This window comes from Bidens hawaiensis, unplaced genomic scaffold (assembly GCF_021521415.1).
Source record: "Bidens hawaiensis isolate Kalapana, Puna unplaced genomic scaffold, B.hawaiensis_p1.1 tig00026646_1, whole genome shotgun sequence".
Taxonomy (NCBI): Eukaryota; Viridiplantae; Streptophyta; class Magnoliopsida; order Asterales; family Asteraceae; genus Bidens; species Bidens hawaiensis.
This window is the reverse complement of record NW_027494293.1, coordinates 249135-274623: the sequence shown is the minus strand read 5'-3', so window position 1 is coordinate 274623 and position 25489 is coordinate 249135. Positions and strand designations below refer to the sequence as shown.

Genomic DNA, 25489 nt, shown 5'->3' with positions numbered 1-25489 from the left:
TACACAATCATGTGAAAAAGTTATGGCACACCCTCGATAACCGTACCGCTTTACAAAGTACCTCAACACAACAAAATCAACTGAGCACTTGAAATTAAATCGCCGAACACCGTTAATATTGATATTCAGATTTGCCGACCAGAATTGGATTATGAATTGGCCTGACGTGTTAATCGATTGTCGTTGCTTCCCCCTCACATCACAGGTTTGGATGCTACTACTGCCGAATCGATTGAGCACTGGTTACAGGGATTGAACGACAATAAAATTGTCGGTCGGAGATCATTCACGTCACATGTTACTCCGGTTTCCCAGGCACCGCCGATTGCAAAACACAGGCTCTTATACCAATTAATGGAATTGGTACCAGCTATTAAACATGAACGTTAATTTGGAACACGAATATTATTATTAATAAACTTCACAAAACTAAATTACCCAATTACAATCTCTAAATCCCAAAGCACGGATATATATAATCTAACATATCATGTTAAGACTACAACTAGGATTACTAAATAATAGGACATAATAATTATACTGACAAATAAATCTAATCACATTTAATTGCTTATAATTATCCAATCCTTAAATCTTGTTACGTAACCTTGCACGCCAAGTAACGCTCTTAAAACGAAATTCCCAACAGAGAAACCAATGACCCCGTTTGAAGCCACGACCAGTGGAAGAAGCGAGTATAGACCACCGTGGTATTTCAAATCGACTACTATCAGTGAACTTGCAATTTATTTTTCAAGTTTTGACTATCATACATATATTAGTAAGCCAAGTCATAACAAGTTATTTCTAGGTGCATAAATATGATGACTGATTCTTTCTTTATACACACTCTCATCATATACTATTTCATAATTTAATTCTCATATTTCAACCGCCACTCGGTCCTCCCTTTCACAATCTCATCACCTGGAGCATCATCACTTCCACCCTCAACTAAGAGAACATGCTGGCATTCAACATGGTTGGAATCAGCTATTTTGAAATCGTCAAACTCATCGTCGCCACCACTGCAGCCCAGCACTGACATGAGTGATTTCACCACACTATCCTTCCTACATTCTTTGCGATACTCGAGTGTAATGCTCGCAAGTTCATACTTCTCCATAACTTGGGGCGCAGTCTGTGATAATAACCATGCGCATTATAATTAGATGGACTTTAAAACATGATAATTGCATTGTATTTGTGTGCGGTTAATTAGAGCCCTCATATATAAGTAAGCTGCCCTGCTGGCGGTGCACGCATATAATGTATATATGTGTGAACTCTCGGGTGGGCAAAAGTAAAATTGCACTAATTCTGACGTTATTTTACTAATCTCGTGAAAATAACGTTAAAAGTGGGGGAAGGTTATTCAGGCATCATGTGGTGGCGTTGATAGCCCAAAGACAAGGGCACATGCACCAATCAGCCGGTGTCCCGATGATTGAGTTCTATGTGCCTTATGTCCAAGGCTTGATGCAAAACTACTATCGAGCCGGGGGTCTCATCAGAAGCAGCCTCTCTATCCCTATGGGGTAGAGGTAAGGTTGTCTACATCTTACCCTCCTCAGACCCTACCATAGCATTGCTATTGGTGGGATATACTGAGTACGATGATGATGATCATATATAAGTAAGCCCCCCCCCCCCCCCCCCCCCCCCAATTCAAACCCACTCCAGACCCTACCAATACCTGTGCTACACGAGCGAGATCATAATCGGTATGTTTGTTTTTTTGTTTTTATATTTTGTGTTTAAAGAGAGAAAATGCTTACCTCAAGAATCCAACCAATATACTTCACATTGTTAACATGTTGGTTGATAACCAAGTCGGTCCACCTTGGCTACATGAAAAACAATCGAAAAAATCAAATTTGAATTAAACAATTAATGATAAAATCATCAGAAAGATTAAGGTTGACTCACAGTCAAACCCTTGCGAACATAGTCAGCAGTGGTCTCTTCGAGTTTAGGTGAATTTATGCAATCATCATCCACAACCGGAGGAGCGTCTACAAAATATCGCTCAATTTCACTTCGAACTTCATTTGGAATTTTTGATAACTTCCTTGTCTCTTTATTCATCATAACCCAATTACTGCAAACGATAATTAAAAAATAAATAGTCGGTACAATTAGCAAACTAAAAAATTACATAACATTTACTAAAAAGTGATATATAAGGTATATGACCTTGAAGCTCTAGTTATAATATCGCCTGTTTTGCAATCACGAAGCAACCAGTCACGCCGCATACTGTTTTTCCCATTTTGGCCTACCCAAGTATCCACTTGAACAACATCACCCCTACAATAAATTTCAGAATATCAAATGTATAAACCAAGATAGGTAACCCATGAGAAGTCAAAAGTTTAAAATATTTGGGTCCTTGACTCGCTGTTTCCATTGCATACTAATACCTTAAAGGTCATGGGTTCAAGCCTCTACCCCAACCATTTTTCCCCATAACCTACCTATGGAACAGAAATTACTGGGTGTGTTTGTTTGATTGATTATCAAAATATCAAACCTGTGATATTAAGCAAAATTGAATCTTACCATGTTGGATAACGGTCAACTACCACACGCATCTTTGTCACCGCCCAAAATAAATTCTTCTTAAGCATCTCCGGTGTTGAACCAAATCCATCACCCATGAGTCCAATATACTTTACATGATTAAGGGAAGTTTCCTGGGAATTCATCAACTATTTAAGCTTCCGATAAACGACTATGAAAATACTATATATATAACAAACAAACGATCATACCCCGTATAATCCCACTCATAACAGAGTTATTGGTAGGGTTTAGAGAGGGCGGGATGGGGCCAATGCTTTTCTCTATCCAAGGTGATAGAGAGTAGGGGTGTGTATGGGACGGTTTGGGTGTTGGGCTTAAACCAAACCAATAACTGAAAATTCAATTAGGAGAGTTTAAAAACCATTCAGTTTTGGTTTTTCTTTCAATGTTGGTTGCCTGTTTAGGTTTGATTCGGTTTGGTATTTCCGGATTTACCATCTGGCTTGAAATTCTGGGCCAAAAATCCTTCTTTTATTATTTTTGCCCAAAGTAATGAAATTGGTGCTAAAACTTTGGCCATAAACCTTTCTGTTGGTTAAAACATAAAATGATAGTTATAACTTAAGCTAATATATTTAGGGAGCACTATTTGTTAAATTATTATTAAGTACTTTAAATTCAAAAATGCAAACGAAAATCAATAATTTGTTTCTGGTTTTTCAGTTTCAATTTCATGCAAAACCGATTGAATCGAAAGTTGGTTTCTAAGAAAACATAAAACCAAACAATTTATTTTTGTCAGGACATTATAAAGAACATAATAAACCTGCATATGATTCATTAGCGTTTCAATTGATGTCGTTCGATCAGCACCTACTTCATATGATCTAATAATGAAATTTTGGCGGAACACAAGGCTATTTTGAACCATTCTCCCTAAATCCCATGGATCCAAGTCAGCAAGCCGATCAAGTCGTTTAGGCTTCCAGTCCAGCGTCATCCATTGCTTCTCTGCAGCTAAAAATATTGTCGTGATCGCAGCAAGAAGCATGCTCCAGTCTGGCAATTGGTTGATAAAGGTTCTCGAGTCATGTGATGAAGCATTATCATTTGTTTTGAGCCCATTCATGGCGTCATGTGCTTTACTCGCATTAACCTCCTGTGAACTTGCTTTAACTTGAACACCACTAGAATCCATAGATTTTTTGTTGATCCCACGCATATTTAAACTACCAGATTCGTTTCCATGTTTATCAGATGTCTTGGCCCCAAAATGAGGATTTGGAGAAGAAACTGGAAGTATTGATGCAATAGCAGCCGTACTAGCCATCATGTTTAGTCTACACCAATGTTCATTCAATTAACTGAAGTTGATTTATAGCCGGTTAGATTCAAGAAGAAATTAATTAATATTATCATCAATTATGATTAACCTAAACTTGAAATTGGATTTATTTCACATTAATTAGCTAGGTGTTAATTGATAAACCTAGCTTTCTTTCATAAATACAACACACCCGACAAACTGAAATTGTAACACGTTTGCCGGCTTACCAAAAAAATGTCAAAATCAATCGATTTTGGATAAACCGACAACAACCAGGGGAGGGGTGCGCATGAACACGAAAAAACCAAACTAAAATAATCGTTTGGTTCTATGCTTCATAAAAATTGAACTTTTGTGTATAACTAAATCTGAAAACCGAACCAAACTTATAGAATTTTAATTTATAATATATAGGTTAACCCAAATATTTTTTATTGTGTGATAATCAACTAATAAACAGATGAGAACTTCACAAAATAAAACAAATGCATGCAAGTTGTAAATAATTCACCTTGTTCTTAGCTATTGAGGATGGAGAATGCGAGCAAATAGCTGGTGAATACACGAAAATTGCTGTATGCTTATGCAATCATGGACGTGTCACCATTGTTAACGATAAATTGAAGAGAACAGATGATCTGCATTTTCTTCTTGGATTCTTTGATATTTCAAGAGAAAGATCATGTCAAGTGTCAACTATCCACGTTGCCTACCCGCCATCTGGCTGCTCCCAAATATTGTTCTATTTTTTAAATCTAAAATATGTTTAATAAATATTAAATTTTGTATATTGTTGCCTTCGTCAGCAGATTTTTATTTTTTATTTTTAATTTTCTATTGCTCTCATACACTTGTTTAATTTACTCTTGATTCTACAACATAGTAATTTATACACTCGTCACTCCCTATTAATTTGTATCCAATACTAACCAAGTATTGTAAGTTTTTTATTTGAGTTACGTAAACATTTTCTTCTCTAAAATCATTCAACTGTTATTAGTTTATATATATATATATATATATATATATATATATATATATATATATTTTAATTACTTCTCAATGTATAATTTTTCCAATTCGACCTAAACTGAATATAAATAAATGTTTAATGAAAAACAAGCGAGTCAAGCCGGGCTTTGGAAAATTGTTGACGAGTAACTTCTAACTAATCAAGCGATGGTCGTTTGAAGTATACTTTCGTGATAAGTTTTACATCAATCAAATTGTATACTTTTTCAAATCAAAAGCCTAAAACATTTGTTTGAAATTCGGATAAAACTTAAAAGAGTTAAGTTCTTCTTAGCAGATGTCCAATGAGAAGAGAAAAATAGTTAAAAAGTAAGAGCGGTAACAAGAATATATTATCAGGCATGATTATTATCAACCAGCTTAAAAAGTTTGGTTAATTATACAACTTTAGTTCTTTATACTTTAATCACATAAGTTTCAAAACTCATTTTTTAGCCCCTGAATTTTATTTATAAACTAGTTTGAGACTAGTGTATTACACGAGGAATTAATGAAAATTACAATATTTAAACGTTAAACAAAATACAATCAATAACACAATTATCATATATTGTTAATACAATTACAACTTTCATTAAAATTACAGGAATTAGAAAGAAAAACATTATGCTATGAGTTTACAAATAAGAAAAAATTTTCTTGTACATTATATTTGTGGTTGTATTGGTCAGATTACCTTGTTTATCAAGAATCAGAATCTTGAGCCCAAATCTGCTTGTAGAGAGCACGGGTTCTTTTAAGTACAAACCAACATTATGCTAATGATTGACCTTGGCTTTTTTTATGGTCATCGCAAAACATACTGCAAGGGGAAACTGTCATCTTTGAAATTTATATGCTATTTTGTTGTCTGTTGGAGTCAGTGGTGATCTATGGATCAAAACTGTATGTCCAATGTTAGTTCCAGAAATAATTTTTGCTTCAACTACACGAGTACCCAAAGATATAATTTGTAGTCGAATACCGTTACATAAGCCTTCTTTCTGGTTAAGATTTCTAAGAAGCGTAACAGGAACACCAACTTTTAGCACAAGCTTGTGGTTTGGTAGTCCGATTATTCTTAGACCATTAAGCAGTTCAGGCAAGTATAAAGCTGCATCAACCATGTCATTGATATATTCTGAACTACATATGGTATCTGAACTTAAATACTCGACTTCATCACCTGGAAAAAACTTGAGCAAACTGTCATTAATCTCATCAACAATTTCATTTGTTGGTGCAAGTATGGCTCTATCCTAAAAGTAATGTTGGTTCTTGTAATTATGTAGAATTTCAGGATATACAAAGTCAAAAAGTTTAGATAGAGGATCAACATAATCTTTTATAAGTAGATCGTCAGGTATATCTATCGTTGCAACACCATCATTTGGATCTCCAACATTACCTTCACCTATATCTAAAAGCCATTTTACAAATAATTTGGTTTCTTCAATATCAGATGATGGCCAGCCCATAGTTAACCTTAGGTTTTTGTTAATCTCAAGACACTGCATTCACTCCAAATGTAAGAAGAACATAGAGAGGCGTTTACTACGTCTTGTCTAGTGCCTTTTTGAACTACATGTAGAATTTGTCGAAAGTCTCCACCAAATACAACAACTTTTCCGCCAAATAGCAAATTAGAAGATAAGACATCTTTTAAAGACCTGTCAAGAGCCTGGAAGCCATATTTGTGAGCCATTGGAGCTTCGTCCCAGATTATTAATCTGGTTTTTTCTAATAATTGTGCCTCGTCCGTGCCTGGATCCATGTAGCAAGTAGAATCCTCGTTCAGATTTATAGGAATATGAAACCTGGAATGTGCTGTGCGACCTCTGGTTATTACAAAGCAATTCCACTTGAAGCAACAGCTAGGACGATTTCGCCTTTTGATCTTATGGTAGTTGACAAGGTCTTCCATAAGTACGTTTTCCCTATTCCACCATAACCATATACGAAGAACACACCCCCTTTATTCTGCTGAACAACCATCATTATACGATCAAAAATATTTTTCTGCTCATGAGTGATTGAATCAAATAGAGTTTGGAACTCTACTTTTAGCAAGTTTTGATCGTATGACAACTCTTTGTGAATCAAACTATCATATGCAACTACTAAAAAGTAGCTTAAAGCAACCTTTATTTTACAAAAAAAGCTGTATTAGATGAAGTTGCATTAGACCTAATATAACATTTATGTTAGATAATGCAACTGTTTTTCAAAAGCAACATTTTAAAAAGTTTGCATTTCAAAGAAACAGTTACGTTACATGATTAAAAGGTTGCATTAGGTCTAATGCAACTTCACCTAATGCAGCTTTTTTTTGTGAAATAAAGGTTCCCTTAGGCGAATTTTTTTAGTGAATAGATATGTACTCGTCATTAGAGAAAGGCATGGTCGTATATTTTCTTAAGCTTGAGTTGTTACACAGCAAGATTTTTTCAATCTCAAATAGAGTGAGCTGCTTGATTTGATCTTCAGTTAGCGATAACTCTGTGAAACTTGAAACAAAAAATTGGGTAATATTAATGACTATATATATAAATATATAGATTGTAACACTCACTTGAAATATATTGATACCTGGCGACTTTAAAAGAAGCCGTTGGTTGTAAAGATTGTCATCAGAAAGCCATTTCCAAGTACTTATCAGACATGATTTGGTCTAGAAAGGCTATCAGTTGACAACATTGTAGCGAACAACATAAGCAGTGTGTGACCCACGATGAATGGCTTGCCTCTTTAATTGCCTCAATGTATTCCTAATCGTCTTCTAATAATCCAAGAGCGTAGCAAGCATCTCTAACGAAGGTTGAACAAGACCGTTAACAGTGCGAAATTCTTCAAAGGATTTGGACCTTTAACTCTGTTCAAAAGAATTCGTAAGAAGTACGCTTCTCCAGCAGCAGGAGACACGGCATGAATTCTACCTATGGAAAATACCGACTTCCTTGGTTCCAACGACGAGGTATTTGATGCCAAACAAATTTAGTAGGGAATTCAACATAAGTCAATTTACGCGCTTTAGCATGATTTTTGTTGCACTCCATCCAACCATTAAACATGGAAGAGGAGACACTTTCAGCTTTGTCCAAGACATTATCAAGATCATCGTCCGCACCATAAACTATATGTTCTTGTCCTGGAAGATGGAAAAGCAGTCGGGTAACAGAAGGCATTCTGTAATGAACATCATATCCAAAAATACGCCATGCGGCCTCAGAAGCAGATAAATACCGACATTCATAAAATTGTTTTATCTCGTCGACTTCTCGCTGCTCGACGCCTGCTTGTGTGTCGTTATTGAAAAAAAAAAAAACAGTAGCTCGATCCAGTCGTTTGTTGATGTATTTAAACAAATACTTTATAGATGACGCCTGATTGCACCATTCAATGTTAATGTGTGCCTGATACTGTTTTAATATGTACTTGTCGTAGGGGACCACACTTCTATTATCTAACTGAATGTCTCCGTTTTGAACATACTGACCCGAATCGCGTCTTCTATACAGGGGATAACCTTGTGAATCAACAGATGTGGAGTCATGAAAGCTCTTTGGAAAATTTTATGAACATTTGTTGTTAAACATGCACGAGCCGGTAGGATTGTGGGCACCACATGGACCGTGAATCATCAATTCACTTACAAGACTATATAATTCAGGGTCTTCATTCTTATCAGGTATCTCCGCATAAATAAAAGGATCAACGTGTTCTACATCGGGAAGCCTATGATCGGCATGGATAAATAAGCACATATGAGCATGGGGCAAACCACGCTTTTGAAATTTGATTGTTTAAACAACTGCATAAAAATTTTTATTTATAAGTAAAAGCATTAATAGGTTTAAGCTATATGTTTTTATCAAAACCTTAATAATCATATATTATAAATACGATGAAAGACACATATGTAAAGTATTCATACCTGCTTGTACTTTGCCGAGGACCTTTTTATCTTTCAAGTCTTTTAACAGTGCATCAAGCTTGATTTTAAACAATCTGCACAAGATGTTAGGCCTATCTTCTGATTTTAGAGTGGTCTCTTTGAGAAATCTTGTCACTTCGGTCCACTTTGGATTGCATGTTATTGTTACAAAAAAAATCTGGGTATCCAAACCATTTGCAAAGTGTCATAGCATCCAGGTAGTTTTGAGTCATATACCGAGTACCTCCTGTAAACGATGAAGGTAATATCATGGTACGTCCCACTTTTGAAACACTGGATGTTTTCTGATCTCTTAGATTCATGAGGTTCTCATATGTTGATGATCTTAGTTTTGTTTGTTTACTACATATATAAAAAAGCCTTTCGCTTTCAATCATCGTATACGCGTCAACTAAAAACTGTTGTAACAACCTCCTTGAGTTTAAAAGAATTGAGAATTGATTGATCCTATCTTGAATCTTAAAGGCGAACCATTCCCTCATTGTAGTAGAAGGACGTTTGCTGCCATCACCCTCGCTAACACCACTATGATATAAGTCAACTCGGTAGCCATCTTCACCATAGATAAATATAATTGGATATTGAAGAGGGACACATGAGTGATGTAGTTCACTTATAGGTATAATTTTCCCACCCATAGTAGTTACAAGAACATCACGAGGCTTAAGGGAGTCAGAAATGTGTCCCACAATTAATGCTGCAACTTCAGATGTTGTTGGTAGGTTGTAAGTTCTTCCATCTTTTTGTCAATTTACGATAAGACGTAATTTCAAATCAATATGAGGGTTTTCTTGAAATGAATCTCTGGCCATTCTGTACGTCTTAACTAAAACATTTTGTGAATCTAACATTTCTTTCAAACGCTGAATAATCTGAAGATTCGTCACATTTGCAGCATCAGTTGACATATTCTTAGAGTCACTGAAAAATAACATGAAATAAAAAATATGAGTCCATAACAAAATGGATGTAATATCACATGCGTATCAAAGTGATGTGATACTAAAAGAAAGATATTCTGTTGTGTACTTTTAAATGTGAGTACATTCCCAAATATTTTTTGTCGGTTAGTAAGCTCGTTGTCGGTGTCATATATGTACAACTGTGAGAATTTTGGTTTGCATCCGGGTTCAGGTTGAAGGCTTCCAATGGAATGATAATTTTGACCACTCAACCTGAATACAAATGAACCTTTTCCTCGATTAATGGCTGTATCAATTTTACCTTGCATTGAAGTAAAAGAAAACATCGAGTTGCAACGTCAAATGTTTTTCAAGAAGAATTTGCTTGTTGCGTCAACGCCTCGAAAAAGGTTTTCATATGAAGGGTTGGATGGGCTATATTCTGGTAATTCTACCTTCCAATAACCGCAACATAGCGGGTAACTTCATTTCGCTTTTTTGTTTTGTCCCCTTTTCGATTCATCTTTCCAAAGTTTTGCATGACATGTTACACATACAACATCTTGATCACCATGTTCCTTGTAATCTAATAATAATTTTAAAAGGTTAATAAAATAATGTAATGAATTAACTATATAAGGTAAGGAAGAAAGTAAGTAATACTTGTTTAACTACCTTTAGACATTCCCGAAAATTTGTCAACGGTGGTTACTTCGGGTTGTTGATTTGATTGTTGTGTCGTTAGAGAAGATTGACTAATACTTAAAGACTACATATTTGATGTGGTTGATATATTTTTACCCCTTTTTATATCCATCAATGTTTTCGTCGATCTACGATTTGTTGGAAAATCACCTACATTAAATATGGTCTTCTAGATCATTCATTGAATTTAGCCAAATGATCATGAAAAGTCCCCATTAATTTGATTTTGGTATTACATAATGGATGTAATTACATAATATGAAAGGACTCTTACCCTTTGATGTTTTGTATGTGTATAAATAGAGATACAATAGAACACCATATGATATCTCATATGCACACCGTCTCCATCAAAACTAAGGCATCTAAAGGGAAGTAAGAAAGATTAGTATAATTGCTTCATCATCTTCAAAGATAACCATTCCTACAAGTAAGTATGGTTAATAATTTGTTTATCTAATGTTTATGATTGAGTTTACATGTTAGTGGTTGATAATATTGCCCATGTTCTAACAATATAATCAACATGTGGTATCAGAGCGTATGTTGATTATATCGATTCAATCATAAAAATTAAGTTTGTTTCGATAAGTCGGTTTTGAACTCGTGATAGTTTTGCGTATGTTTTGCATTTTATAAAATTAGATAATTAAAATCAATATTTAATTTTCCTTCACAAATCTTAATTGAAACCACAAGCAACTTTCTGGAAATCGATTCTACATATAAAAAAAAAATTGTTTGGCTACGGGTTTTCTTAATTATTGCAGTCACAAGTGAAAGACAGGCTTATCCTTTTCTCTTATTTACAATTTGTTCTGCAATATACATGTTATATATTAAATGGTGCGGCCCACATTACATTAGCATGATATTTCCAGTTTTCTGTATTTTATGCGTTTCGTGTGCCTCACATTAAATCCACTTATACATAATGTAAATAAACCCATGTGTCACAATATAAAAATCCACTTATTTTGAATTGAAGCGTTTGGAATATATATATATATATATATATATATATATATATATATATATATATGTGTGTCACAATATAAAAATCCACTTATTTTGAATTGAAGCGTTTGGAATATATATATATATATATATATATATATATATATATATATATATATAGGTTAAAATAAAAACTCATTTGAGTTGTGAAAACCCGCGAAAACCCTATGAAGCGTTTGGAATACATATCGTTTTTCTTTTTTTTTTTTTTGTTACATGTAATATATGTTGTAACATTTAATATAAAACATTGAAACATAAAAAAAAATGTTTTGCTATTTTTTAACATTTTTTTACTAATTTTTATATATGTTTTCTGGATAGAGAAAAAGTTATATTTATATTTACATTTTATATTCACTTTAATTGTGGACCACGAGATTTAAACATTAATTAAAAACATGTGTTTGAGAATAAGTTTCTAGAGTTTTCATAACTCAAGTAAGTTTTTATTTTATACTTAGCCTATATATATATATATATATATATATATATAACATGCTTCTGTTTAAATGCCATTGATGTTTGTTTTAAATGGCATGAGAAATTATTAATAAGTTAAATGTTGTCTTCTTTTGAAGAAATAATTTATACAACATGTAATGCAATTGATTTAACTTTTGATAAAAGACTGATCTATGTGGAATCTCTCATACTCACTATTAGTAAATTACCAAAACATAAATCATTTACTTGATTAATTCTGTTTTAGATTTCATTTAATATGTGCATGATTTAATCCTTTATTGACATGTCACATAAACCAATCTTTTAACACATACACTATTTATTTTATGGGCTCAAGAAAATTTAATTAATTCAAATGAGCATGTATAATATTTTATTCTATAGTGTACATTGTTCATTTTATTGTGGTATTTCATTCATGTTAAAATTGCTTGGTTATTCCCATGGATTATAATTGAGCATTGTATGATAAATTAGTTTAAAGTTATTAGTCTTGTTGCTTCACTAATGACATAAGTTAATAAAAAAAAGTTTTAGCTTTGATGATTTGAATGACGAAACCAACGAGAAGTTATTCAAGTCAGTTGAGCATAAATCTCATTAATGTGTATTGTCAAACAATGAACCCAACGGCAAGCTGTTTGATGATATATAGGCGTAACAAGCATGAATATACACTTCTGCAGAACGGTGATGTGTGTATTTATGTGTCGAATTCTTTGTTTTTATTTATGTTCACAATACTTGAATGTTGGTTAAAGCCAACGCGAAGCCAACGTTCAATTAGAATATTGTTTTCATTCATAACATTTGGATATTGGTCATAGCCAACGCGAAGCCAATGTTTAAATAGAATTTTAGTTTTAACCTATTATTTTGGTGTTATAATGGGTTTTATCTTCAACGTATTAATAATGTCTGTTTTATTTTTCCCCATTATTTAGCTCACTTCAACTCTGCCACTTCTACATGTATTAATCTAGCATCCACTATTACTCCAAATTTTGAAGTTGAAGTTCTGACTGGGGAAAATTTTGCCTCATGGAGGGGCTCTGTTAGACTTATTCTTGGCATGTTGGATCTTGATTATGCACTGAGGCATGATGCTCATGCTACTCTTACTGATGAAAGCACAACAGTAGATAAACAAGAGTATGAAAGGTGGGAAAGATCTAACCGAATGTGTCTGATGGTAATCAAGAATTCCATCTCAGTTGCTATCAGGGGAGCAATACCTTATTCAGAAAATGCTAAAGATTATCTTAACTGAGTGGAGGAACAGTTCAAAGGATCTTCAAAAGCGCATGTGAGCACTTTGATTATGAAGATGCTTAATTTAAAGTATAATGGGGTAAGTGGTGTGCGTGAGCACATAATGATGATGAATGACATGGCTAATAAACTTAAGAGCCTAGACATGGAAATCAGTGACGGTTTTCTAGTACACTTCATTATGACCTCTCTTCCAGCACGCTTTGATGCTTTTAAAATTAACTATAACACTCAGAAAGACAAATAGTCAATGAGTGAGTTGACAGCAATGTGCGTGCAGGAGGAAGAACGTTTGAAGTTAGAAAAACCAGATACTGTTCATGTCACCACTACCAAGCCATTAAAGCGGAAGGAAAACTACAAAAGGGAAAGCTTGAAAGTCCATAAAGCTAGTACAATTGCAGCCCCTAGCTCAAAGGCCACATCTGGAAAACTTAGCTGCAAATTCTGCCATAACACGAGGCACAAGCAGCGAGATTGCCCTAAATTCAAGGAGTGGATAGTTAAGAAGGGTAATCATCTATTTATGATATTTGATTCCTTTAATATTAATGTTCCAATTAACACATGGTGGGTTGACTCTGGTTCTATGGTTCATGTTTAGGGCTGGCAATTTATACACGAGACACGAATACACGACACATACCTGCACGACCTTAACAGGTAACGGTAAGGCCTTAACAGGTTTCGTGTACTAAAAAGGTAGACATGAATTTACCTGTTAATTTTCGTGTCTAAACAGGTAAAATACCTGTTTACCTGTAAGTACCTGGTTAAATTTTTATAATTAAATATATATACAATATTATAATTATAAACTATTATTATCCCCAAACCCTAACTCATGTTTCCACTTTCCACATTCAGATTTCAGATATCCACATTCACTCCATCACCGCCACCACTTCTCTGGACAAACCCCTCTCCACCCGCCACCCCTCTCCGCTGATTCCCTCGCCTCCGCCGCTCCTCTCCGTCCGCCGGTGATTCCTCCGCTACCACCACTTCCTCACCGGACTTTCTCCTCTCCGCTGTCAGAGCCCCCCCTCCCGCCGGTGCTTCCTCTTACTTGGTAAGTTATTAATCTTTACCTACCTATTATTCCCTAAACAGGTTGTCAAATATGTGTTACCAAACATTTCTTATCGTGTATTACAGGTATTAACAGGTTCGTGTTCGTGTTTAGGATATAGGTACATGAAAAGTTTTCGTGTCGTGTACAGGTATACCCATTTTGTGTTCGTGTCTTATCGTGTACGGGTATACACCATATGCCAGCCCTATTCATGTTACTAACTCCATACAGGGATTCCTTACAATCTGGAGGCTGGAAAGAAACCAAAGGACAATTAGAGTAGGAGATGGTGACGAATTGAATTTTGAAGCTTTTGGTACCATGCAATTAATAATGAAAACTGGTCATTGTATTAAACTTTTTGATATTTTGTATGTACTGAGAATAACTCGAAATTTAGTATCGGTACCAAAGTTGGATTATGATGGTTATAATGTTTTGACTGGAAATGGCAAAGTCACTATTACTTTAAACTCTCTATTACTTTAAACTCTCATGTCATTGGTTGTGGTTCTCTAGAAGAAAATATCTATAAGCTAGAAATAGATGATCAATTTTCAAAATAATTGTTATCATATAATGTGAATGAAAACACGAATAAACGAAAACGAGATTTGGAAATACTCAAGCAGCTAAGAGAGGCCGTCCTAGTGTATGTGGTCGTGGTCGTAAGCCACGTGCCAAAACCGAGAATGAGATTCCTACTTCCCAGCAGGAAGCCTCGATTCATGAGGAGGGGGTAACCCCGCCTTAGATCCTGCTATGTGCGCGGCAATCGCGGATGAGGTTTACCAGGTGCTTCATAGCGCCATTCCCGAGATCATTGCTGAGGCTGTTAGGGCCATAGAGGAGTCATTGGTTGGTAAGAGTTCGGATAAGGGAAGGAAGAGTAAGGAGGTGTAGATCGAAGAGGAAGAGGAGGTGTATGTGCCGAGTGGGGATGAAGATGAGGTGCGGACTATTAGTGTGTCTACCCGGGGTTGTTCGTACGGTGAGTTTAAGAAATGTGACCTTCCTTCTTTCGATAGTACTAAAGATGCATTAGCAGCACATCAGTGGGTGAGGGAGATGGAGGTCGTTTTGAGGGTTAGTAAATGTAAGGGGGATGACATGGTGACTTATGCTACTTCCTCTTTTCTTTCCGAGGCGCTGTGTTGGTGGGATAACTTGGCGCAGGCTATGGGTGATCGTTCGATTAAGAGGATGACGTGGGATGAGTTGAAGAAGTTGGTTCTTGATCAGTTTTGTCCTCCGCATGAATTGGATAAGATTGAATAGGAATTCTTGACCTTGGAGGCGGGCAGTATGACGCATCGGGAATATACCACAAAGTTTAATAAGATGGCTCGCTTATGTCCCAATCTGGTTACTCCTGAGACAAAGAGGATTAAGAAGTATGTGAAGGGCCTTTCGGTGGATATTCGTAGGGGTGTGGTGACCACTGACATGAACTCTTTTCAGTCGGTGGTTACCCTAGCAGGTACATTGTATGATCAGAAGGAGAAGTTGCCGCCGACCGAGACTAGAAAGACTTGGAACTCAAATTCATACGATAAACGACCAGGGGAAACAACTTTAATTCGGATGAGAAGAGGGTAAAGACTGAGAATTCGGATTTTAAAAGGGATTCGGCGTTGGGTGATTGCAAAAAGTGCGGGAAACCGCACAAGGGGGAATGTAAGAGTAGGTCTGGCTCCTGTTTTAGGTGTGATAAGGTTGGACACCCCATTTCGAGTGTCCTACGTTGACTTGTTTCCGCTGTAAGGGTGCCGGTCTGGCATCAAACTGTCCTACCAGTAAGGTGGGGGGGGGGGGGAGGTCCGGTCAAGGGACTTCCTCGAGGGGGAAGGTGGAAGAGAAACCGAAGGCCAGGGCGAGAGCCTTCAACATCTCCAAGAGAGAGGCGAAGGATGACGCGGATGTTGTTTCAGGTACTTTTTCCTTATTTATCTTTTATTCCACCGTTATAATTTCTCATTCCTTTGGAATCATATGTGATGATCTTGTAGCTAAGCAGTAGTATAATATTATCCCAGGTACCTTTATACTTGATGAATTACAGGCATAGGTCTTATTTGATTCAGGTGCCAGTAGGAGTTTTGTATCTACCACTTTCCGTTCCTCGTTGAATAAATCACCCGAGCGCGTAGTCGATGTGTTTGAGGTTGAAGTCACCGTAGGAAAATCCGTTACCGTGTCTAGGGCTATTCAGGGTTGTTCCATCGAGTTGTCCGGGTATAGATTTCCGGTGCGGTTGTACTTGATGCCGCTTGGCTGTTTCGATGTAGTGCTTGGGATGGATTGGCTCGCGAGTGTTAATGCTCAGATCATTTGTAGTCAGAAACTTGTTCGTCTGAGTGCCCCGGATGGGACCCAAATTACGGTCTTCGGTAACCGGAATGGTGAGACGCCACATATCATATCTATGCTTAAGGCGGGAAGCTTGATGCAGCGGGGTTGCCGGGTGTATCTGGCGTATGATATAAATATGAAAACCGAGGTGGCTACCGTCGGTGATGTTCCTATTGTTCGGGATTTTCCGGATGTATTTCCAGATGATTTGTCAGATGTGCCGCTGGACTGCGAGGTCGAGTTCCAGATAGACCTTGTGCCGGGCGCAAAACCCGCTGCTCGAGCCCCTTACCGTCTAGCACCGAATGAAATGAAAGAACTTATGGCTTAGTTGGAAGACTTGCTCGACAAGGGCTTCATTCGAGCAAGCATCTCACCTTGGGGTGCCCCGGTCTTGTTCGTTAAGAAGAAGGACAGTAGCATGCGGATGTGCATTGACTACCGTGAATTGAATAAACTCACTGTAAAAAACGGTACCCTCTCCCAAGGATCGATGACTTATTTCATCAGATCCAAGGAGCTAGCTGGTTCTCGAAGATCAACCTTAGGTCAGGGTATCATCAGTTGAATATTCGGGAGGAAGATATTCCTAAGACTGCCTTCCGCACTCGTTATGGGTATTATGAATTCCTCGTGATGTCTTTCGGTTTGACCAACGCACCGGCTGCGTTCATGGATCTTATGAACCGGGTGTGTAGACCGATGCTTGATCGTTCGGTTATTGTGTTGATCGACGACATTCTTGTGTATTCCAAAAGAGAATCCGATCACGCCGGTCATCTCTCGGAAGTTTTGAAAGCTCTGCGAAAGAACAAGTTGTATGCGAAATTTTCTAAGTGTTCCTTTTGGTTACGCGAGGTTCAGTTCTTAGGTCATGTTATTAACCCGAGTGGTATTTTGGTTGACCCTGCAAAGGTGGAAGCCGTAAATGAATGGGAATCTCCTAAGTCCCCATCCGAAATTTGCAGTTTTCTAGGCTTAGCGGGGTATTACCGCCGCGTCATTCCTGATTTTTCGAAAATCGCTTCGTCATTGACCTGGTTGACTAAGAAGAGTGTTATGTTTGTTTGGGGTTCTAAACAGGAGGAGGCTTTCCTCGAGTTGAAGAATAGGTTGACGCATGCCCCGATTCTAGGTTTACCCGATGGCACCGATGATTTAGTGGTTTATTTTGATGCCTATTACTAGGGGCTTGGGTGTGTTCTGATGCAGCGAGGTCGAGTCATCGCTTATGCCTCACGGCAGTTGAAGCCTCATGAGGCAAATTATCCTACTCACGATTTGGAGCTGGCGGCGGTTGTGTTTGCGCTTAATTTGTGGAGGCATTATTTGTACGGCGTTCCTTGCGTTATCTATACCGATCATAAGAGCTTAAAGTATTTCTTCGAACAAAAGGAACTGAATATGCGACAGCGTCGATGGTTGGAGTTAATTAAGGATTATGATCTGGAGATTATGTACCATCTCGGTAAGCTAACGTGGTAGACGACGCATTGAGCCGGAAGGAGAGACCGAAACCCATTCATGTAAAATCTTATCAGCTTATTCTTAAACCCGATATTTTGAAACAGATAGCCAACGTTCAGAACGAAGCTTTGCAGGTGGAATGGATTATGTCAGAGCGTATTTGAGGTCAAGTAAAAATTGTTGGAAGATGTCGGTGATGGGGTGAAGTATAAGGATGGGCGTTTATGGGTACCGAGGTATGGGGGATTCATAGGTAAAATTTTGGATGAGGCACACAAGTCGCGCTATTCCATTCCTGAAAAAGATGTACCAATACCTGAAAAAGAATTATTGGTGGCCTACGATGAAGTTTGAGGTAGCTCAGTACGTGAGTAAGTGTTTGACGAGTATGCAAGTTAAGGCCGAGCACCAGAAGCCGTTCGGGAAGCTTCAGCCATTGGAAATACCTGAGTGGAAGTGGGAACATCTTACGATGGATTTTGTGACTAAATTGCCGTGTACTCCTAGGGGTTGTTATGACACCATTTGGGTAATCGTTGATAGACTGACCAAGAGCGCTCATTTCTTGCCGATTCCAGAGACTTTTAATTCGGTAAGCAGCTGGCCGATGTGTTTATTCGTGAGATCGTCTCTAGGCACGGGGTGCCGGTATCTATTGTTTCAGATAGGTATACGCGTTTTACCTCCAGGTTTTGGAAGAAGTTCCATGAGGAGATGGGTACCAAACTTCTCATCGGTACCATTTATCACCTGCAGATGGATGGTCAGTTCGAGAGGACCATACAGACTCTTGAGGATATGTTGCGGGCTTGTGTTATCGATTTTGGTGGTAGTTGGGATCGTCACTTACCGTTAGTTGAGTTCTCGTATAATAACAGTTATCATGCCACGATTGGAATGCCACCGTTTGAGATGTTGTATGGTAGGAGGTGTAGGACTCTAGTTTGTTGGGGTTCCATTAGTCAGAAACAGTTGGGTGGTTTGGAGGTGGTTGAGGCTACGACTGAGAAGCTCGATAAGATTAAGGCTTTTATGAAGGCCGCTCAGGATCGTCAAAAGTCCTATGCGGATAAAAGGCGAAGGCCTATTGTGTTTGAGGCCGGAGATCGGGTTATGTTGAAAGTTTCTCTATCCTCAGTTGTTCCTGTCGCATCGGGATTCGGGGACGAATCCCACTGTAAAGGGGTGGACTTGTAACGGCCGTTAATTTACGGTTTAAGGATTTAAATCATGTAAAGTACGTATACTTCTAGGGAGTTATCCGGCGTATTTCGTTGGTCCTATCATCTTCCCGGTACGTTAAGTCATCTAATCTTTCCTCACAAGTTGCCATATACCTTAAATTAGAAGGGCTAGTGTGTAACATGTTTATTTATATCAAAAAAAATAAAATAAAACCTAACCCTAGCCCCATTCAGCGCCGATCGGACGTAAGGACCCCCCCCCTTGCGATTTTCTTCTGTGCAGCCAAAGTTAAGCCATAAAACTTCAATTCAAGGTTAGTTTTGTTATTCCAAGTCTTTTACACCTTACTTGATCTTTATAATACGCGTATTGATCGATAAACGTCGTGTTTTAGGTTAACCGGGTGGCTGTCCAATTGAGCGGTTTCGGGACTGTTTTGGTTGGGTTTTTTGCAAAAAAATCTTCCTAGGTATGTCTAGTATAACATACTTAAAAATCATGTTCTTTGGTGTTCGTTAGATTGGTCAACTAATTGTAGTTAGATTGTTAGTGTTCGGTTGACTAAAATTGTAGTTTGATGCGTTTAACGTGAGGGTTGAAGTGATTAACGACCAATTCAGCTCGAGGGAACTTGGTTTGATGTACGGGCGGTTGAAAAATCATTTTTTATAAGTCACGGGGCTGAATTGGTTGTCGGTTACTTAAACAGGTCGGTACAACGCACAATTGCGTTTATTGAATGGTTTGTTCGTTGTACTTGCGAGTTACCGACCCATTTGACCCGTGTAGCGTCGTGTGGACTTTTGGGCTGTGATTTTATCATGTTGGGTCCACACGGGGTTAAGTTGGATGTTAATGGCCTAAACGACTCTTAAACGAGCGTGTTAGTGTCACCTAGTGCTCCCGGGGGTAAATTGGGAATTCTTTATTCCCGGGAGTATCTAAAGGTCGTGTTGGTGAATGTAAGGCCCCGGGGGCTGTTATGATTGAGTTTGATGAGTTCGAGACTTTAGGTAACTCGAACCATGTTAGAACGTCTAGTAGGTTAAACAAGTCCTTTCGATGTCGTTAGTAATGTATGAATGTAAACCGACAGGTGTTTGAGTTTTGGGATTACTTAGGGATTCTCTAGCTCGTGGTGAATATGTGTCTTGTGTCAGGTGGGTTCATGATGCCCCTTTTAACTCTTTTTAAATTTTGGGCTAGCATGCACACCTAAACGATTTTGCTTGACGAAACATTTAAACTATTTTATATAGGCTTGCTTGTATATGGTAGGCCTTGGGATGTTATTGTATGTATATATGTATTATTGTATGGCCAATATTTGGCAATGTTAGTGGTCGTTATCGACTACGGATGTTACGTATGCCTACTTTGTGTTTGCATACGTTGATGAGATGTTACGTGTTTGGGTTGTACGTTTGCTCGACCCTGATGTTATTACTTGGATGTTATATATATATATACATACATATATATATATACATATATATAGGGATGCAGTTATAAAGATGTTTATATATATGTATGTGTGTGTGTATATATATATATATATAAAAGAATGATCATTTATTGAAGATGATGGCCTAACTGGTGTATCTCTTTTATAGTTTAAAACCTTTGGAATGACTATTATGATTATTAATTATTGATGTTATTTATTTAAAATTTGAACTCACTCAGCTCAAGCTGACTTTGTGTGCAAGTTAGTGTGAGTTTCAGGTTAGGAGGAAGATGCCTTACCGCTTGAACGTGCACGAAGCTACTTGGACGGTGAAGGGCATACATGGAGGGAAGATTTAAATATTGAACATTTATTTTAAAAAGTTTTATCAAACACATTTGAATTGGTTTTGGGCTTAATTCCCGGGTTTTGGGAACTTATTTTATTATTTATGTTTTCCGCTGAATTATACTCTGAATTGGTTGTTTTAATGGAATGAACTATTTTCAAGTTTAAATATTTTTATAAGTATTTTGTATGAATACCAACTGTAGGGTTCCCGAGGTTCGGGGTCTTACAGAATACCGAGATGCCAAATGACCAGACCCCTCACACTGGTAACATGTCAACGATGGGCACTCGTAGTGGGGGTGTCCAGTCTCCCCACAACGAAAACACGGGACAGTCCCAAGCCTACACTCCCCCTTATGCGGTTTCCCGCACTTCCTGCATCTATCGCTATACCCCTTACTCTTACGATCCGATGACTCCGTCCTCGCTTTCTTCCCAGCCGACACAGAATCATTGCCCCCATAACGTTTTCCATTGGAGTTAGAGCTCGGGTTGAAATCTTTTTCAGATTCAGCTGGGCTCACTTTCTCTCTCTGTTCATATAATGTACCTGCCAGGGTAACCACTAAATGGAAAGAGCTCATGCCGGTGGTCACCACACCCCTACGAACATCTACCGGAAGATCCTTTACGTACTTTTTGATTCTTTTACTTTCAGGTGTAACTAGATCGGGACATAAATGAGCCATTTGATTGAATTTTGTAGTATACTCTCAATGCGACATATCACCCGCTTCTAAAACTAAGAACTCCTGCTCCATCTTATCTAATTCATGTGGAGTGCAAAAATGATCGATAACCAACTACTTCAACTCTTCCCAAGTCATCCTCCTAATAGAACGATCACCCATAGCCTGGGCTAGACTATCCCACCAACACAGCGCCTCGGAACGAAACGAGGCAGTAGCATAAGTCACCATGTCCTCCCCTTTGCACTTACTGACCCTTAATACAGCTTCCATCTCTCTAACCCACTGATGAGAGGCCAACGCATCTTTAGTACCATCGAAAGTGGGAGGGTCGCACTTCTTGAAATCCTCATACGAACAACCTCTAGTAGACACACTAAATGCACGAGCTTCTTCCTCCTCATCACTTGATACCACTACTTCGTCTTCAACCTGAGTCTCTTGACCCTTTCCCTACTTATCCGCACTCTTACCAACCATTGACTCTTTTGCAACCCTAACAGCCTCAGCAACAATCTCTGGGATAACGCTATGAAGAACCTGATAAACCTCATCTGCGATGGCCGCGCGTATAGCAGGGCCTAAAGCGGGGCTATCCCCCTCCTCCTGAATCGGGGTCTCTTCCTGCCGAGGAGTCGGGTTCTCTTTCTCAGTCTCGACACGTGGCTTACGACCACGGCCATGAACACTCGGACGACCTCTCTTAGCAGTACGAGTATTAACCATGACTTATTCCTACAAAGACAAAATTTTAACACGGTCAAGTACAAGTAGTATTTAGAACATGGAAGGTAACGGTAAACTGCTAATAACGTTGATCAAGTGTTGTTAATTGTTTACCTCACCCGCCCATCCTAAGCACCCCCGACCCTAACCACATTAGCATTCTATCAAACATTTAAGCAATTAATCATATAATGGAACTTTTGATACTCAAAAGAATGACTAAACAATTTAAGTTACCTCTTGGCGTGCAGCTACTCGCGGTGGGCAAACTAGTCCTTTCCCTTATAGTTCGAGTCCAAGAATTCGGGGATGCTCAGATTCCTCGAACCATGGCTCTGATACCAACTTGTAAGACCCCGAATCCCGGGAATCCTACAGTTGGTAATCATATCCAAAATTCACAAAAATTTAAAACCAAACCAATTCATCTTATTAAAATCGTTTCAGAGCACAAAACAGCAGAAAGTCAAAAAGAGTTCATTCCATTAAAATAACCAATTCAGAGTATGAATCAGCGGAAAATCATAATTATTAAATCAAGGTCCCAAAACCCGGGAATTTTGCCCAAAACCGATTCTCAATGTATTTGATAAAACTTTGAAAGAAAAATGTTCATTATTAAAAACTTCCGACTGAGTATGCCCTCCACCGTCCAAGTAGTTTCGAGCACATCCAAGCGGTAAGCATCCTTCTCCCAACCTGAAACTCACACTAACATACACACAAAGTCAGCTTGAGCTGAGTGAGTTCAAGTTTTAATAATTGACATTTAAATAAATCATTCCAAGAGTTTTAAAATAAAATGGGATACAATAGTTAGGCCATCATCAACAATAAGTAGTCATACTTATATATGTATAAACATCCATATAATTATATCCCTACAGATATCATCCAAGTATTAACATCAGGGTCTAGCACACGTACAACCCAAACACGTATCATCTCATCGATGGTGATCATGCCACACGAGCCTCCCCCCTTAAGGGCTTTTCAGGGCCCACCACAGAATTTAAGAACCTGAGTAGTATAGTTCGGCCCGGCCAAGATCACCATCAATCCGCATGCAAACACAAAGTAGGCATACGCAAACATCCTTAATCAATAACGACTAATTAACATCGCCAATTATTGGCCATAAAATAACGTATGTATAAACACGCGAATATATATATATATATATATATATATATATATATATATATATATATATATATATATATATCATCCCAAATATATCATCATGAAAGTAAGCCTATGGTCATAATGTAACACCTGCATACACATTCATAAATATCATCTCGACATACTTCAATACGAGTAAGCATATATCCTTGAGTCTAGACCATAAGTAATGTCTATAACCTTATAAAATATATAACCATAAATGAGCCTCAAATATTCTAAGGCATGGAATATAATTCACCCATATTTTCATGAACCCACAAACACAAGTAAGGCCATATAAAACCATCCAATTAGTTTAAACGAGTATAGTCGGATAAAATTGTAATATGGTGTGTATGCTAGCCCAAAACGTGAAAAGGATAAAAAGGGGTACATGAACTCACCTAACACAAGGCACACAATCACAACGGTCTAGAGGACCCTTAAGTACTCCCACAACTCAAAAGCCTGTCGGATTACGAACAATCGTTACTAACGACACCAAAAGGACTCGTTTACCCTACGAGATGTTCTAACGAAGTTCGAGTTACCTAAAGCCTCGACCTCATTAAACTCAATCATAACAACCCCCGGGGCCCAACATTTACCGACACGACCCATAGATACTTCCAGGAATAAAGAATTCTCAAATTACCCCCGGAAGCACTAGGTGATACAAACACGCGCGTTTAAGAGTTGTTTTGCCAATTAACATCCAACTCAGCCCCGTGTGGACCCAATATGTTAAATTCACAGCCAAAAATTCCACACGACGCTACACGAGTCAAATGGGTCGGTAACTCGCAAGTACAACGCACCAACTATTCAATAAACGTGAATGCGCGTTGTACCGACCCGTTTGAGTAACCGACAACCAATTCAACCCCAATACTTATAAAAATCATTTTCCAACAGCCCGTACATTAAACCGAAGCTATCCGAACTGAATTGGTCATCACTTACTTCATCCCTCATGTTAAACGCAACAAATCACTATTCTAGACAACCGAAAACTAGTTTTCAATCTACAACTAGTTGACCAATCAAACGAATACCAATGGACACGATTATAAAGTATGTTATACTAGACAAACCTAAGAAGATTTTGGTGCAAAAACCTCAACCAAAACAGTCCCAAAATTGCTCAATTGGACAGCCACCCGGTAAGCCTAAAACAAGCGAGTTATCGATCAATACGCGAGATATAATGATGAATTAACGTGTAAAAGACTCGTATAAGGTTAGTACAGACCTGGAATCGAACTTTGGAGGCTGGAGAATGGACAGAAAGCACAAAAAACGAGGAGAACCCTCCCCTTGAAGCTGCCGATCGGGATTTAGGGGGGGGCTAGGGTTTTTTTTATATTAAACTAAATGTTACACTCTGACCCCTCGAGGTTGAAAATTATGATAACTAGGATGAAAAGGTTAAGAATTTAACATACAAAAACGACTAGGAGGTCCCTGAAGATGTCAGAACGAGTTCCGGTAGAACATACAATCATAGAAGGCATAAGCCCTTATTTTCTTTTCTCAACGAAATTTTTACGGGCGTTACATGCTTTAAAAGTACAAATTCACTACTGACTTGATCATCCATGCTGTTACTCATATGGGGTCCCCGTTCACGTCTCATTACCATTAAGAAACGGACCACATGGGAAACGTCATATGTAAGCCCTACAGATGAATTCGTGCCTACTCACGTATGGTGATGGACTTCGTGGTATTGCTTAATAACGGGGGTATGTCATGTAGTGGGGGCTATTTACTAGTTGGTTACCTAATTGTACCTTAATCATATCTAATGGCCATTTTGGTAGACTTTAATGCTTAAGTTTAGGTTT

At 37.9% G+C, this 25489-nt stretch overlaps 2 protein-coding genes across 2 annotated transcripts; both read right to left on the bottom strand.

Moving 5' to 3' along the window:
• Window positions 1-874: 874 nt before the first annotated feature.
• Window positions 875-3856, bottom strand: LOC143573806 (palmitoyl-acyl carrier protein thioesterase, chloroplastic-like). The gene is made up of 6 exons (XM_077058598.1): window positions 3353-3856; window positions 2563-2696; window positions 2197-2310; window positions 1930-2101; window positions 1779-1847; window positions 875-1141 (listed from the first exon to the last, which is right to left on the bottom strand). Exons 1-6 carry the CDS (start codon window positions 3854-3856, stop codon window positions 875-877), a joined length of 1260 nt encoding a protein of 419 aa, XP_076914713.1.
• A 693-nt stretch (window positions 3857-4549) lies between these two features.
• On the bottom strand, window positions 4550-6569 carry LOC143573795 (uncharacterized). Its single transcript, XM_077058594.1, has 4 exons — window positions 6450-6569; window positions 6172-6375; window positions 5850-6123; window positions 4550-4608 (listed from the first exon to the last, which is right to left on the bottom strand). The coding sequence occupies exons 1-4, from the start codon at window positions 6567-6569 to the stop codon at window positions 4550-4552; spliced, it is 657 nt and encodes a 218-aa protein (XP_076914709.1).
• Between the last annotated feature and the right edge of the window lie 18920 nt (window positions 6570-25489).